Source organism: Rhinoderma darwinii, chromosome 5 (assembly GCF_050947455.1).
Source record: "Rhinoderma darwinii isolate aRhiDar2 chromosome 5, aRhiDar2.hap1, whole genome shotgun sequence".
Lineage (NCBI taxonomy): Eukaryota > Metazoa > Chordata > Amphibia > Anura > Rhinodermatidae > Rhinoderma > Rhinoderma darwinii.
The window spans coordinates 179337723-179354363 of record NC_134691.1 but is presented as its reverse complement, the minus strand read 5'-3'; the positions used below and the strand labels follow the sequence as shown (position 1 = coordinate 179354363).

The following is a 16641-nucleotide window of genomic DNA, read 5'->3' as shown; positions in this document are numbered from 1 at the left end:
ACTTAAGGCAGAAAGATCCACAAACAAGCAACAACTGAAGACAGCTGCAGTAAAGGCCTGGCAAATCATCACGAAGGAGGAAACCCAGCGTTTGGTGATGTCCATGGATTCCAGACTTCAGGCAGTTATTGTCTGCAAAGGATTCTCTACAAAGTATTAAAAAAAACATTTTATTTATGGTAATGTTAATTTGTCCAATTACTTTTGAGCCCCTGAAATGAGGAGGCTGTGTAGAAAAATGGTTGCAATTCCTAAACGTTTCACAGGATATTTTTGTTCAACCCCTTGAATTAAACCTGAAAATCTACACTTCAATTGCATCTCCGTTGTTTCATTTCAAATCCAATGTGGTGGCACGCAGAGCCCAAATCATGAAGATTGTGTCACCGTGCAAATAATTCTGGACCTAACTGTATCAGCATTGGATGACTAAATAAATAACTAAACAAAAAAGGTTAATAGTCTGATATAGTGGTTACAAAGTTGCTAGTGACCACGACTTTCACACAGTTCGCACTTGATTTTTAGTTGCCATGAATCCCCAGCCTTAACATTGAAATGCCCATACGTTATTTTCTGTCTTAGCGTTATTTTACCGTATACTGGCAAATTAATTCTGTTGACCTGTGTATATTAGAAGGGTCTTTTCTAAATATACAGCTTGGTGACATACTTGTCATGTATTTGCAGCCAGAATTAGCATGAATTAGTCATTGGGCCTCCAGATGGAGAATCCTGCAGGAAAATATTTAACATTTCTTGTTTCAATATTGTCATATACTGTACCTTATTTCTGCCCATTATATTGATAACAATTTTACAATCGGTCCTTAAAAAAACAAAAACGTTCCATTGGTCGGATCATTCATGCTTAAAATAGTTTTCTCAGTTGTAAGTAGTACATGGTAGGATATCAGCGTTTATTTTACAAATTGTGGGGCAATGCAAAGACACAACATATTAGCAATAGTTTTCCATGTGAAAAATCATTTATATGGTTGGAAATATCCGAGATTAAATTATAATGCTTGTCATTCTATGGGAAAATCTTTACCTGTATGACCAGCCTTTCTCAACCCTCTATGTCATGAACCTCATAATGACAGATTGCTCAATGTCTGATTTATTCCAAATACCTTGGTGACGTGTCTGTCAAGTGACTCTACATGTACATCAGAAAAAAAGAAATACAGAATTTCCTGGGTTTTATTAATTCGTTGTATATTAGATTGTTTGTTTTTAATGTTAAAGGAACTCCAGCAGTAACAAAACTTTTGAGCTGTGACTACATCTTCTTAATTTACCTTTTTGTTGAAATCTGGTCTTACCTTCTTCATTCTCAGGGTTCTCTGCGTTAGCTTCTTTTCAAATATTTTGGGGACTAGAATTTGTGGTCGTGTATTATCACTGTGCATCCTTCTGCAGACACAGACCCTGGCGTTGTCACCCACATTTACCCCACACCTGTTGCTACTCAAAGGGTATCTAAACATTCAACAAACTTCTGACATGTCATAGCGACATGTCAGAAGTTTTGATCCGAGTACTGAGACCCCGACCGATCGTTAAAACAAAGCGTCAGAATTGCTTATGTGAGCACTGTTTGACTTATCTCGGAAAGCCGATATAGTGCTGTACAGGTTCAATAGAAAGTCTATGGGCCCATACACCGCTACATCAGCTTTCTGAGAAAAGCTGAACAGAAACGAAGCGGCTCAGCACTCATACGAGTGCTTCTGCTGCTTCGTTTTAGCGAATTGGACGGTGTTTTGTGCAACTTTCTTTTTCTTCTTGAGATACAGTTGCTTTGTATCCTGTATACAGAACATCTGCATTGTGCGCTAAGACCTGAATCCGTCAGGTCCGCAGGACTACGGGTTCAGTGACAGCGGGTCATGCGTGTCTCTGACATGCAGCATCCACCTGTTATCAATCACATCCAACTAATGAACTTAGATGTAATCGGTAACAGCTAGATCCTGCGTGTCAGAGTCACGCAGGACTCGCTGACACTGAACCATTCAGGGTATGTGCACACGATGAGAGGCTTTTACGGCTGAAAAGACAGACTGTTTTCAGGAGAAAACAGCTGCCTCGTTTCAGACGTAAAAGCTCCTCCTCGTATTATGCGAGGCGTCTTTGACGCCCGTAATCTTGAGCTGCTCGTCATTGACTTCAATGAAGAATGGCTCAAATTACGTTGCAAAGAAGTGTCCTGCACTTCTTTGCCGAGGCAATCAATCTACGCGTCGTCGTTTGACAGCTGTCAAACGACGACGCGTAAATGACAGGTCGTCTGTACAGTACATCGGCAAACCCATTCAAATGAATGGGCAGATGTTTGCCGACGTATTGTAGCCATATTTTCAGACGTAAAACAAGGCATAATACGCCTCGTTTACGTCTGAAAATAGGTCGTGTGAACCCAGCCTCAGTCCCGCGGTCCTGACAGATACAGGTTTCAGCCCTAGATACAGCTGCTCTTTATAAATGATACAAAGCAGCTGTATCTCAAAAAGTTAACATTTTTTAATAAAAAGTATTTTGAAAGTTGCACCAATCACACTGAGACATTTTTATTAAAAAACACAACACAATTTCAAAGGTGTACATAGCCTTTAAGACTTCCTTCACACACATTTTTTTATGGCGTTTTTAGGTAAAAAAAAAAAAAACACATCTAAAAAACTCCAGTCGTTTTTCAGAAAGGTAAGGCCATGTTCACACAAAGTTTTTTTGCAGGCGGAAAAATCTGCCTTAAAATTCCTTCAGGAATTTTGAGACAGATTTTGACCTGCCTGCTCTTTCTTTGCCGCGTTTTTCGCAGCGTTTTTCTGCTGCGGCCATTGAGCGCTACGGGCAAAAAACTTTGTGAAAACTGCTTTCTCTGCCTCCCATTGATGTCAATGGGAGGTCAGAGACGGAAATGCTCGAAGAAAGGGCATGGCGCTTCTTTTTCCTGCAGGCGTTTTTTCCGCTCACGAAAAAAAAAGCCTCCACCTCCCATTGAAACAATGGCAGGTGTTTTCGGCCGTTTTGTGGCGTGGTTTCCTACGCGGTTTCTGTGTCAAAAAAACTCTGTGTGAACAGGGCCTATATGCGGTTTTTATGAAGTATTTTGTGTCAATTTTTCCAAATAGTGTGCTTTACTACCTGAGTTTTTTTATGTGCCATTTTTCACTTTCAATCAAATTATGTGATTGAAAGATCATGACCTCTTTTCAATGCATGATTTATTCTGGAAAATCGTCACAACAAAATGCTACACACATGACACATGCGTTTTTTTGAATAGTAAAAAAAACCTATGAAAATTTATGGGAGATAAACACTTCTAACGGCTTGAAAAACCGCCAAACCAACCCTTGCTGCAATTTAAATGCAAAACATTGGACATGTTCTATTATTTGTGGGTCATTTCTACGTCCCCCCGGACACTTACCTGTAAATATACAGGAAGGTGGACCATAGAAATGAATGGATTTGTATTTTCGATCCGTAATTGCGGATAATATTATGGTCGTGTGCATGAGGCCTTACTCCTAGCTATACACAATGAAGTCCATACATTATTACTGTTTGTCATCATGGCAGGTGCATAATGTCTGGATGCTGTTTTATGTATATACATGAATAATAAATGCTGCTTTTTATTTGACTTCTTTATAGGTTGTGTTTGTTGCCATTCTGCTACACAGTCACCTGGAGTGTAGGGAGCCACTTCTCATCCCGATCCTCTCCTTGTACATAGGAGCACTTGTGCGCTGTACCACATTGTGTTTGGGATACTATAAAAACATACATGATAAGATTCCAGAGAGCAGTGGACCAGAGGTGGGAGTAAGTATGAGGTAGTATGGGTGGCCTTACACACTTCCATAATTCGTCCTGATCGTGAAGGAAGCACACAACGTGTCTTTACATGTGGCGATTTTTTTTCCAGATATTGCGATGAAGTAAAAATCGTAGTCACAGGCATCATTGTGCACGTTACTAGATGCTTTTTTATTTTTAGTCAATTTTACACTATCTAAAGTAGTTGCCTGCCAGTCTTTACACGTTGTGACAATCCTAATCCACTATCGAAATTAGTGGAAAATTGTTCATTCTTTTTTTTTCTAAGATTCACATAACTTAAAGCCATTTTAAGGGTATGTTCACACGCACTGTTTTCAGACGTAATTCGGGCGTTTTACGCCTCGAATTACGCCTGAAAAAACTGCTCCATTACGCCTACAAACATCTGCCCATTGCTTTCAATGGGTTTTACGGTGTTCTGTTCCCACGAGGTGTTATTTTACGCGTCGCTGTCAAAATATGGCGCGTAAAAAGACGCCCGCTACAAAAACATCTGAAAATCAGGAGCTGTTTTCGCCTCCGTATTTTCAGACGTATTTTGCTAAGCCGTGTGAACAGAGCCTAACAATTGGTGCATCTTTATAGAACTCTGCTTCCCTGGATCATTGCTGGATTTTATAGCAGCTACTTGTAGAGATGCTCTCATACAACTTAATTCACACCTGTTTTATGACAGCAGAAATCTGCTCTAGCACCTACACATTTGCATAGTTTTATTCTGCATTTCCTGCTTATGAACGGGTTTGAAGGCTATAACTTTGGAAATTGCCGTGTTGTGACATACCGGTTCAGGTGTACGAGAACAGTCCATGCACTGTTGTAGTCCTCAGCACCCTGTGTATTGTTCTAATAGAATGTGTTTCTCTTTTACTCTACAGGGGGATGCCACAATAAGAAAGATGCTGAGTTTTTGGTGGCCGTTAGCACTAATATTAGCTACTCAGCGGATCAGCAGGCCCATTGTTAACCTCTTTGTTTCACGTGATCTAGGTGGTAGTGCTGCAGCAACGGAGGTGGGTCAGCGTTTACTGTATTATAGACATTAGTACATGGAAATTTGTATCGATACGTGAAATAATAGGGAATTTTAACTTTCACAAAATACAATATGGAGGTAATGTAAAAAGAATTGAAATATATTTATTGTGCAGAACAACAGGTCTCATTAAAACTGGAAAAATCATCCTAAATTGTTATTTTTTTTTTGTAGATATTCAATAGAATATAAATATAGTTGGCGCATAATTTGAGACCCTTAAAGTAGTGTAGTGACAGACACGCTGATTTCAGCGGCGTGTCACTAATCTGCTAATGCGAAGCCATTTCTTTATGAGGAACTTACATGAAGAGCCTGGGCAGCGTTGGCAGAGATGGTCCGGAGTTTTCAGAAGATGCTGCTGGCTCCGCCCACTTTCTACTGAATGACAGATGCCTCCCTATTACTGCGCATACGGAGACATCTGTCAATCAGTGTAGAGAGGGTCGGGCTAGCGGGAAGTGGACAGGGCTAGCGGCCGCTCATGAATACTCCGGACTCATTGTTGCCCAGGCTCTCCTTGTAAGTTCCTTCACATTAGCAGATAAGTGACAGACCGCTGAAATCAGCATGTCACTACATTATGCTGCCCTCAGTGAGCATGAGAGGTTCTCTTTAAGTGCATATTAACCCATTAATGACGTAGCTGATTTTGACCTTAAAAATAATTAAAATTCTTCATCCCTCTGCATTCTGGTGGCCATAACTTTTTCTCATCAATATAGCTGTTTAAGGCCTAGTTTTTTACCGAACAAGTTGCTATTTATTTTTATTTAATTGAGCATTTACCAAGACACGTTTACCACGTTTACCAAGATATGTTGTATACTATATTTATTTTAAAAAATTTCTTTACCCTCTTGCAACTACTTATAGACCACTAGGGGAACTCACTGCATACAGTTTTATACAGCTCCAATTGAACGCAATGCTAGCTGTATAAATCGATATACTACAAGCCCCCACTAGTGGTGGCTGCTGGCAGAAAGAGTTATCATTTAGGGCTCCGTTCACATATTCCTATGACAAATCCGACAGGTATTTGCTACATGATCCAAAGCACAAATCCCAGGCTGATACTCGTATTTCTGCCATGGATGTGCAGTTAGATATGCTGCGGACCCGCATGACATTCACACGGGACTATTCCGCTGGTTTTTCCATGTAGATTTAGCAGGAATAAGTAGTATGCTATGAGGAGAGAGTTGATGAAAAAACGCGATATACTTGTAGGATGCAAGCCGTATCTTTTCTCCAGCTGTAGTGTGATAAATAATGAATCACTGTCCATCTTCTTCATTCATAGGCAGTGGCAATCCTCACCGCTACTTACCCTGTTGGACACATGCCATATGGATGGCTAACAGAGATCCGGGCTGTCTATCCTGCCTTTGACAGGGTAAAATTAGATCCTCCAAATAATATTGATCCAATGCATGCTTTCTGTTTTGATTTTTATCACATGAGACCCTTCCATTTGCTCGAATGCATTTATGTATTATAAATCTGTAAAGCAGATTTCACCATATACATGTTTTCATGTTTTTTTTTTTTTTTTGCTAGTCTAAAATTAAACCTGCTACAACCTCCTAAATACTAGGAGCATTTAAAAGATTAGTCCTGATTTAGGCTCTGCTCACACTTGCAGTCACGAGTTTGTCGTACAGCAGATACCACCTTTGCTTGACGTACCACATTGAGTCAAAGGGTTCCGCCGAGGTGCCCATCGTTTTGACAGGAAGAACAGAGCTGCACGCAGTACTATACTTCCCATGGAAGTGAATGAGATCTGCAACTGAGCCTCCGCATTGTATAAAGTTGATAAATACTTTGCTTTATTTTTCTTGTGCTTGTTTTGTGTTTCATGTTTTCTTGTCCATTTTTGTCCAAAGCTATCAGAAAGTAGAGCATGATTACACAGAGCTAAGCTTAAACGTGGCAAAATTGCTGATGAATTCCGCTGCGGACAGTCCGCAGTGGAAATGTACAGCAGCCGTTTTTTTAATTGGTTTCTATACATCTTTAGGTAACTTAGTTCAGATGTTGTGGAAAATAACTGTGCAGAATTTAGGCTGCGGTGCAGAATTTTCACACCGCGGCATGTACATTATGTTGCGTAGAAGAAGCGTATTTTCACTGCGGATTTCAGCCTTTGCAATGCAAAAGCTGAAATCTGCGGCAAGTCTGCTGAGATATCTGCAACATCTGAATTAAATGTCAAATATGAAAATGCTGCTACAAATTCGCAACGAATCTGCAGCAACATCTGCAGCGGAAAAATTCTGCCACACAGGGGCGTAGCTAAAGGCCCATGGGCCCCCGATGCACAAGTCCTTCGTGGCCCCCCCCCCCCCCAACTTCTCATGGACGAAAGCCCGCAGCTTTCAGCTGCAATGCTGGGTCTCCTAAGTGACCCAACGATGTAGCACTAGCAGCCAGGGGCATCACTAAGCTCTTAAAAGTCAGGGGCAATAGCCCCAATACATATGCCCCCCCAAAATATGTGTGCGTATTTGTATGTATATGTGTATGTATACATACAGCAGCTCAGTAGACAGTATCACACATGATAGGATTAGATACAGCGGCTCAGTAGACAGTATCACACATGATAGGATTAGATACAGTGGCTTAGCAGACAGTAACACACATGATAGGATTAGATACAGTGGCTCAGCAGACAGTATCACACATGATAGGATTAGATATAGGGCCCAGCTCGCTGACATTGCGGCTCCAGCACTGGACCAGAAAAGGTAAGTATAATAATTGTTTTGCTTTTTTATGTGTTACAAACTTTTTTGGTATATATATTTTTTTTTAAAGGTTTGGATGTTGGACTACCTCAGATTCGAGGACTGCTTCGATGGCGGCGTTTTTTTTATTCTCAATAAAATGGTTAACGAGGGATGTGTGGGGGTTTTTATTTCAATAAAATATTTTTCTATGTCCTTGTATTTTTTTAAAACTTTTTTACTACCGCCTTAATAATGGCCGCTGGCTGATTGACAGCGTCCATTACTGAGGCAGGGCTTAATGTTAGCCGGTGAAAAGGCTAACACTAACCACCCCATTATTACCCCAATACCCACCGCCACCACCGGAAATTTCTGGGTGCGATCCAGTACCTGATGATCTGTAGTGATGGATGGGCACTTGGGCGGCTGCAGACTGGTATTATTAGGCTGGAAAAGGCCAGAAACAGTGTCCCTTTCCACCCTGGTAATACTAGCCTGCTGTTGTTATGTTGCATCTGGCTGCTTATGAAAAATGGGGGGGAACCCATGTAGTTTTTTCTAATTATTATTTTTTTGTAAATTATGTGGGCCCCCCCACCACACTTTGCACAACTAGCCAGATACAACACAGCAGCAGCAGGCTAGCATTACCAGGGTGAGATGACCCATTGTTTTTGGGCTTTCCCAGCCTAATAATACCAGAATGCGGCCGTCCCAAGGCTCAACTATCACTGCAGATGGTTGGGTACTGGATCATACCCGGCTCTTACCGGTACCCCTGGTGATTGTGGGTACTGGGGTAATAATGGTGGTTAGGGTTAGCCTCTGCATCGGCTAGCACTAAGCCCCGCCTTAGTAATAGACGCTGTCAATCAGTCAGCGGCCAATACTAAGATGGTAGTAATAAAGTTTAAAAGAAAATACAAAGACATAAAAAAAATATTTTATTGAATTTAAAAAAAACACTCAACCCTCATTAACCATTTTATTGAAAAAAAAAAAAAAACGTAATCGAAGTAGTCCTCGAATCCCACGTAGTCCAACATCTGAACCAGTAAAAAGAAGCACAAAAAAAAACATTAGTAACACATGTGGTAGTCTTAGATACAGGGCCCATGTTTGATAGTGTCACTTGGACCCTGTATCAAAACCTACCACATGTTAGGCTTAGATACAGGACCCCAGCAGAGAGTAATCTTATACAGTATAAGATTACTGTTTGCTGGGTGGCTCTTGGAAGGTGGGGTGTGAAAAACTAAAGCACAAAAAATCGCTTAGTCATGAAAGGGTTAAAGATTAAAAGTTATGTCCTAGCCACAGAATAGGTGATAACATGCTGATCGGTGGGGTCCGACCGCTGGGTTCCCACTTGCGCCCTGCTGCTCCATTTATTCTCTATGGCACTGCTGGAGATAGCTGAGTGGTATACTCGGCTATCTCCGGCAGCCCCATAGCCAGTGAATAGAGCAGAAGGTCACAAGCGGGACCTGCCGCTGCATTCATTCGGAGGAACGGGACCCCGGTTCTCATGATCAGTGGGGGTCCCAGCAGTCAGACCCCCGTAGATCAGCATGTTACCACTTGTCCTGTGGTTAGGAGATAATTTTTAATCTTGGGACGCTTTAAGCAGCAACTTGTCTTCTTTCTAGTTCCTTACCATTAAATTGCAGACCGTGCAGGTCAGGACTACAGCAGACCCTCTCCAGTCACAAGAATGAAGAGGAGGTGGAGCAAGTGCCCCTTGATTGTCCCACCTCCCTACTCTCTGGCCAACCAGGTTAGCGCACAGGGACATCATGTACCCCTTCCTCCCAGGCTCTCATGGACAACACAGCCGCCCACATGCTGGCCAGCTATCGTCCCATAGCAGTGGGACACCCCCCGTAACCCCCTCCCCGGAAGCGGTTTCAGAGACGTGGGCAGGCTCTTCTGACTCCAAGAAAGTGCAGACGGGGCGGAGTCAGTAGAATTATTCTTTAATTTGTAGATTTGAAATGTTGCTTTAATCGAAATTATAAAGTAGATATTTTACACAAAAATTAAAAAATGGGAAACTTTTAAAAGCCTGAAAAGTATATACCTTATGAAAATAAACGAGAAACCTGAGGAAACCAACGTGGGTAAATAAAACTGTAAGGCCGTATTCACACAGAGTTTTTTGCAGGCAGAAATATCTGCCTGCAGTGTTTTTTGCTGCATATTTCCGCCGCAGACATTGAGTGACACGGGCAAAAAACGCTGCGAAAAATGCTTTTTCTGCCTCCCATTGATGTCAATGGGTGTCAGAGACCGAAACGCCAGAAGAAAGGGCATGTCGCTTCTTTTTGCCGCAGTTTCTGCGGCAAAAAAAACTCTGTGTGAACAGGGCCTAAGGCTGGCCATAGATTTCAGATATTCCTCCCGTGCATGCGTTCTCAATAGGGATAAGGAGTAAAGCTACTGCCAGACTCCTCTGCCAGCAGCTTATGTCCTTGCTTCCAAAAGGTGCGGGCATTTTGGAATCCAACAGGGTAAGTCGTCGGGGGAGAGTCGGGTTATTGCTATATACATTAAATGGTCAGCTGGTCCCGCCGAAATCGAAATGTTTGGCCGACATAAGTCTAATGTGTATGGCCACCTTAAGGGGCGCAATAAATTAAAAAGAAAGCATTTAAGCAACTAAAAGAAAGAAGGTAGAGACGAAGCAGTAAATAATTCTAAAGAAAAGTTTGTAAAAAAATAATAATAATAAGGCAGCAATGATTGTAACAGAGAGAATCGTTAAAAAAGAAAGTGTAAATAACCCCAAAATATTTTTGTACTACATAAATTATAAGAAAATTAAAACTGAAAGTGTTGTTCCTCTCCGATATAATCTCGGAGTAATGGAGGAGGAGGAGGAAAAGGCCAATCTATTAAATCCCTTCTTCTCTACTGTATTTACAAGGGAAAATCTAATTACAGAGGACATGATTAGGGATAAAGTAAATTCTCCATTAAATAACACTATTTCTGGCCATTATATGACTTGTATGCTGCATTATTTAGCAGTTTTTCCCTCTGCAGGCTCCATGTCTAATTCACAGTGTTCTCTGAGCCAGTGGTAGAGTATAACTGCTGTAATGTTTTCTATACACTGCACACATAGAGAAGAGAACATCCTGCTACCCAATCTCTTTGTAGCCTCCTCAGAAGCAGAAAAACAAAAGACATTATACAGCAGTACTAAGCAGTGAAGCTGTTAATCCAGTACTGGGGTGAGATAAAACACTTATTTCAAGATTCAGCAGCGTCTCTGAGTCACTTTGCTCCCTCCTTTTTCTCCCCTCTCCATAGAATTCTATGGGCAGCATGTAACCTGATCCATCACTGAGGAAATAATCTGTATGGTCTCTCAAGACAGATTTTATCAGTGAATTGAGAGTGAATGATCAGTGGAGGTGGGAAGGGGAGAAGTGCCTGATAAGTGGAGAAAGAGGCATTTTTCTCTAATAAGATTATATTATATTCAATTCTACTATTGATGTATGCAGTTTGTTAAAAGGTAGTGACCATTTAAGGATTCTATCATGACAGGGTTTGTTCCACAGGACTGGCACATAGCAAATCTGGTGCCAATATTCAAAAAGGAGTCAAAATATGAGCCCGGAAACTTAAAGAAGCACTCCACTGTATTTTTTTTATTACACCCTCCATTTGTACATTGGTGTTTCAGTGGGATGCTGTGTGCAAAAATATTTACTGATCCCCACATCTTGTATTTCTCGGGTCCAGCACCGCTCACGTTATCTTCACTCTGACTTGTCTGGAGACACTGTTCTTTTGAATAAACTGGAACTCAGGCACTCAATGCATTCCTATGGGGGCCAGAACGAGGCTCCATAGGAATGCATTGAGAGTTTTACTTCCGGTTTTCTGAAAAGCAGGGATTCCAGGCCAGGTCAGAATGAAGATCACGTGAGCGGTGCTGGAGCCGAAAAAGACAAGATTCGGGGATTGATAAGTATTTTTGCACACAGCACCCCACTGAAACACCAATGTACAAATGGAGGGTGCAATAAAAAACTAAAGTGGAGTGCTTCTTTAAGTATAGGCCTTTAAGTTTAACCTCAATAGTGGGTAAAATATTTAAAGGTTTTGTAAGAGATGCTCTCCTAGAGTATCCTTATGAACATAAATTTATAACGCAGCATCAGCATCTAATCTAATCAGCCTCTATGAGGAGGTAACTTTTAGAGTGGACCTGGGTAAAGGCCATTTTACATGGGCCAATTATTGGGCAAACGAGCGTTCACAGAACGTTTTTTTCCGATCATGTGTAAACAGGGCAACAATCAGCCGATGAATGAGCAAACACACGTTCACCGGCTGATTGTATTGTTTATCCAACAGAAAATATTATCGTTGTCAGCGCTCGTCCCCATACTAGCTCCTTGTGAAAAGAGCAAACAAGCGCCGGTCAACGATTGTCTCGTTGATCGGCGGTCTTTTACACGGCCTACGTCCGGCCATGTAAGTGGACCCTAAGGCTGTGGATGTGGTGTATCTAGACTTTTCATATGTTTTTGATACTGTGCCACATAAAAGGTTGGTACATAAAATAAAAATGCTTGGATTGGGGGAAAATAAGTGTAATTGGGTTAACAACTGGCTCAGTGATAGAAAATAGAGGGTGGTTATTAATGGTACATCGTCAGAGTGGGTCACAGTTACCAGTAGGGTGCCACAGAGGTCAGTATTGGGCGCTCTTCTTTTTGATATATTTATTATTGACCTTGTATACAGAGTACAATTTCAGTATTTGCAGCTGTTACTAAGTTCTCTAAAGTAATCAACATAAAAAAGGATAATATAACAGAGGGGATTAAGAAAGCCGCAGGTATGGGCAGAGAAATGGCAAATGAAGATTAACGTGGATAAATGTAAGGTTATGTACTGAGGCCGAGGAAACAAATTTTACAATTATGTATTAAATAGTAAAATACTAAGGTAAAATTGCTACTGAAAAAGACTTGGATATTGGAACAGTGTAGGATTATAGATTGGTCTTGATGGGCCCATGTCTTTTTTCAGCCTTAACAACTACTATATGTACAGTATTGCCTATCTTATTCCAATGCAATCCTATCCCTTCAGACAAGAGGATTTATGTTATAATAGTATGTAATAGTATGATAGACTCTTTTTTTCTTCTGCTTTTTCTAGAATAACCCAAGCAATAAAATGGTGACCAATGGTAATACAGTGACTAAAAACAATATCAAGAACTTCACTTTTGTCTGCATGGCTCTTTCTCTAACGGTAAGGACATTTAATTGATTTAAAGGGGTTATCTGAGATTAGAAAAATAGTCTGCTTTTTTTTTTCTAGGAAGAGCATCACAATTGTCCGTGACTTGTGTCTGGTATTGGAGCTCATCCCCATTTGTCAACATCTTCATTTTTCTTTGTTTGCAGAAAAAGATAACTAAGCAATAACTAAGTGCAAAAGACACAATTGTGAGACTATTGTCATATAACACAAACTCATCTGCTGTAGCCTATCCAGAGCTTGAAAATTCATGTTAAAGAGGCTCTGTCACCACATTATAAGTGGCCTATCTTGTACGTAATGTGATCGGCGCTGTAATGTAGATCACAGCAGTATTTTTTATTTAGCAAAACAATCATTTTTGACGGAGTTATGACCTATATTAGCTTTATGCTAATTACTTTCTTAATGGACAACTGGGCGTGTTTTACTTTTTGACTAAGTGGGCGTTGTGAAGAGAAGTGTATGATGCTGATCAGTGACCAATCAGCGTCATACACTTCTCTCCATTCATTTACACAGCACATAGTGATCTAGCTAGATCACTATGTGCAGCCACATACACACACACATATCGTTACTCAAGTGTCCTGACAATAAATAGGCATCACCTCCAGCCAGGACGTGATGTCTATTCAGAATCCTGACACTTCGCTAACATTTGTGTGAGATTTACAGCAAAGCAAGCGTAATCTCGTTTTAAATGACAGTCCTGGACAATTGAAACCAAGGACGTCCTCCACTATGAGGACTAATTCATTATTTTGTAGCGGTAACTTATATATGCTGTGTATGCTAATGTTTCATACAATATTATCTTATTCCCACTAGTTTTTATTTAGTGCCATGTTGGTGAATGCTAACAACGTTTCCTTTCTACATCACTCAGTGTTAAGTGTCTGATGTGTCGTCAGAGCTAAGATAGTCCTATTTGTTACTCTTTTTGCTCACGCACACATATGGAAATAATCCACCATTTGGCCTCCCTACATCACGCTCATGTGTTGCCTGTCAGGTAGTAAATACACTGCTGTACGTGGGCAGAGCAAGCTGCTGAATCACTGTGCAAAAACTGCTGAAAAGGACTCACAACCCCAGCTTTGTTTTGTTAGGCTGGGTTCACACGAGCACATTAACGTCCGTAATGGACGGACGTATTTCGGCCGGAAGTCCCGGACCGAACTCAGTGCAGGGAGCCGGGCTCCTAGCATCATAGTTATGTACGACGCTAGGAGTCCCTGCCTCTCCGTGGAACTACTGTCCCGTACTGAAAACATGATTACAGTACGGGACAGTTGTCCTGCAGCGAGGCAGGGACTCCTAGCATCGTACATAACTATGATGCTAGGAGCCCGGCTCCCTGCACTGAGTTCGGTCCGGGACTTCCGGCCGAAATACGTCCGTCCATTACGGACGTTAATGTGCTCGTGTGAACCCAGCCTTACTCTCATAGTGAGGTGGAAGTGGAAAGAGAGTCAGCTGAGGATGAACGTAACTAGGAAGGGAACATCTCTGCATATTTCTGCATACCTGATTGCTGTTAGACAATAGCTTTCTTTTTTTTTTTTTAATACCTGTATAAACTTTTTTTGCACAATTAATTTTACATTTTTTTAATCTTTTTTTGTTGTTCTTTGTATTACTGATGTAGCTATTGGTCTATAGCCGTGATATCTTTTCATAATGATCTATGAATATTGCAGTGTTGGGCAACTGGCAGCCTGGGGACTGCATGACCAATTCTCTATTGTTACCCTCCCCACAATTTTAGGGCGGATTTACACGAACGTGATATACGTCCGTGAAATGCGCATGATTTTCACGTGTGTCGTAGGGATCTATGTTTGTCTATGGGGCCGTGCAGACAGTCCGTGATTTTTGCGCAGCGTGAGTCCGTTTCGTAAAACTCGCGACATGTCCTATACTTGTGCGTTTTTCACGCATCAGGCACCCATTGAAGTCAATAGGTGCGTGAAAATCACGCGCACCACACGGAAGCACTTCCGTGGGACGCGCGTGATTCGCGCAACAGCAGTCAAAAGTATGTTTGCAAACAGAAAAGCACCACGTTCTTTTCTGTTTACAAACATCCAAACGGAGTGTCATAATGATGGCGGCTGCGCGAAAATCACGCAGCTGCACATCCTATGTGATGACACACGGAGCTGTTAAGTGCCTTTTGCGCACGCCAAAAGCCGCGTTTTTTGCGTGCGCAAAACGCACACGCTCGTGTAAATCCGCCCTTAGGGTATATTCACATCTGCCGTCTTCTTGTGGTTTTGTTGCATTTTTCTATGCAATTTCCACACGGCCCTGCACACGGCTGTAGTCATAGTGACGGTCCGTGATTACGGGCACGGATGGCTGCGGACAGTCACCTGCATTTACGGACCGTGCTCCCATTATAAAGTATAGGAGCACGGTCCGTTAATTTTAAAAAAATAGTAATTTTTTTAGGATAATTTCTATGGCCCGGACACCTTCCCATAAATAAACGGGAAGGTGTCCGTGGGCCATAGAAATGAATGGATCCGTATTTTGATCCGCAATTACGGATCCGTAATTGCAGATCAAAATTATGGTCGTGTGCATGGGGCATTATCTGAAATATATTGTGAAAATCATGATAAAAACTGCGACTAAACAACAACAAAAAATAGCTCTTCTGAATACACAGGCACATAGTTACAACACACAGGCGCATATATATGCAACAAATAAACAGTCAGGAACACTTATGAGGTCATTCCTGAATTAAAATCAGCTGTGTATTTTTTCAAATGCGTGGACATACTTGTCACCAGCACTCCACACATTTGAAAAAAAAAAAACAGCTGATTTTAATTCAGGAATGACCTCATAAGTGCTTCTGCTCTTGCTTGTGCTCTCAGTTGGCCACAGGGGGCGCATGGTAAGGTGAGCTCATTCCATCTGTTCACATGTTGTGGTGCTGTAGGGTGGCGTCTCCTGCTGTAGTGCTGCACTTGTGGGGGGACGTGGCCCAGAGCCAAGGAGGCTCGGCACGGTCTGATAGCATGGGTGCTTTTGGGCCTCTGGGTTGCTCCCTCTGCAGGAGCGGTGCTGCAATGGCGGTGGTCGCCATGTGGTGCTGCAACCGATAGAGTAGGGACTCACTTTAAAGAGGTCGCCATGAAGTGGCAAGTGGGCTTATACAGTTTGATCAAAATGTTAACAAAGAACCTCATGTTCATGTTTATAAATTACGTCTAGCGGCAAAGATCAACGTATATATTGTGGATTATGCGGTCCATGTCTAGTTTCTCACAATGCTGCTCTTTAATATGTAGCTGCCTCTATTTCAAGGGACCAGAGGAAATTGAACAATTATCTCAAAAGCTATTTAATGGGCTATTCCGTTGTTAATCCATCATCAATTACGCAGGTAAAAGGTCTGGAGTTGATTCCAGGTGTGGCATTTTCATTTGGAAGCTGTTGCTGTAAACCCACAACAGGAGCTCTCAATGCAAAGCTTCCTTCTAAAATACTGGGGGAAATGGGTCGTTACATTCTGATGAAAAACTTACTTCATTGGAAAGGGAAAAACATATAGAGAAGTGCAGCAAATTATAGGCTGCTCAACTAAAATGATCTCATATGCCTTTGAAGTGGCAACTAAAACCTGAAAGACGCAGAAGGAAGCGGAGAACTACTGTTCCAATGGATCGAAGAATAGCCGAAATGGCAAAGGCTTAGTCAATG

General features: G+C 41.6%; 1 protein-coding gene across 1 annotated transcript in view; it reads left to right on the top strand.

Moving 5' to 3' along the window:
* Window positions 1-16641, top strand: part of ANKH (ANKH inorganic pyrophosphate transport regulator) — a 181320-nt gene that overhangs the window by 136808 nt on the left and 27871 nt on the right. The window contains exons 5-8 of the mRNA XM_075826760.1: window positions 3670-3840; window positions 4737-4871; window positions 6201-6293; window positions 12817-12912. Coding sequence (XP_075682875.1) covers window positions 3670-3840; window positions 4737-4871; window positions 6201-6293; window positions 12817-12912 — 495 coding nt within the window. The remainder of the gene's footprint in view (window positions 1-3669; window positions 3841-4736; window positions 4872-6200; window positions 6294-12816; window positions 12913-16641) is intronic.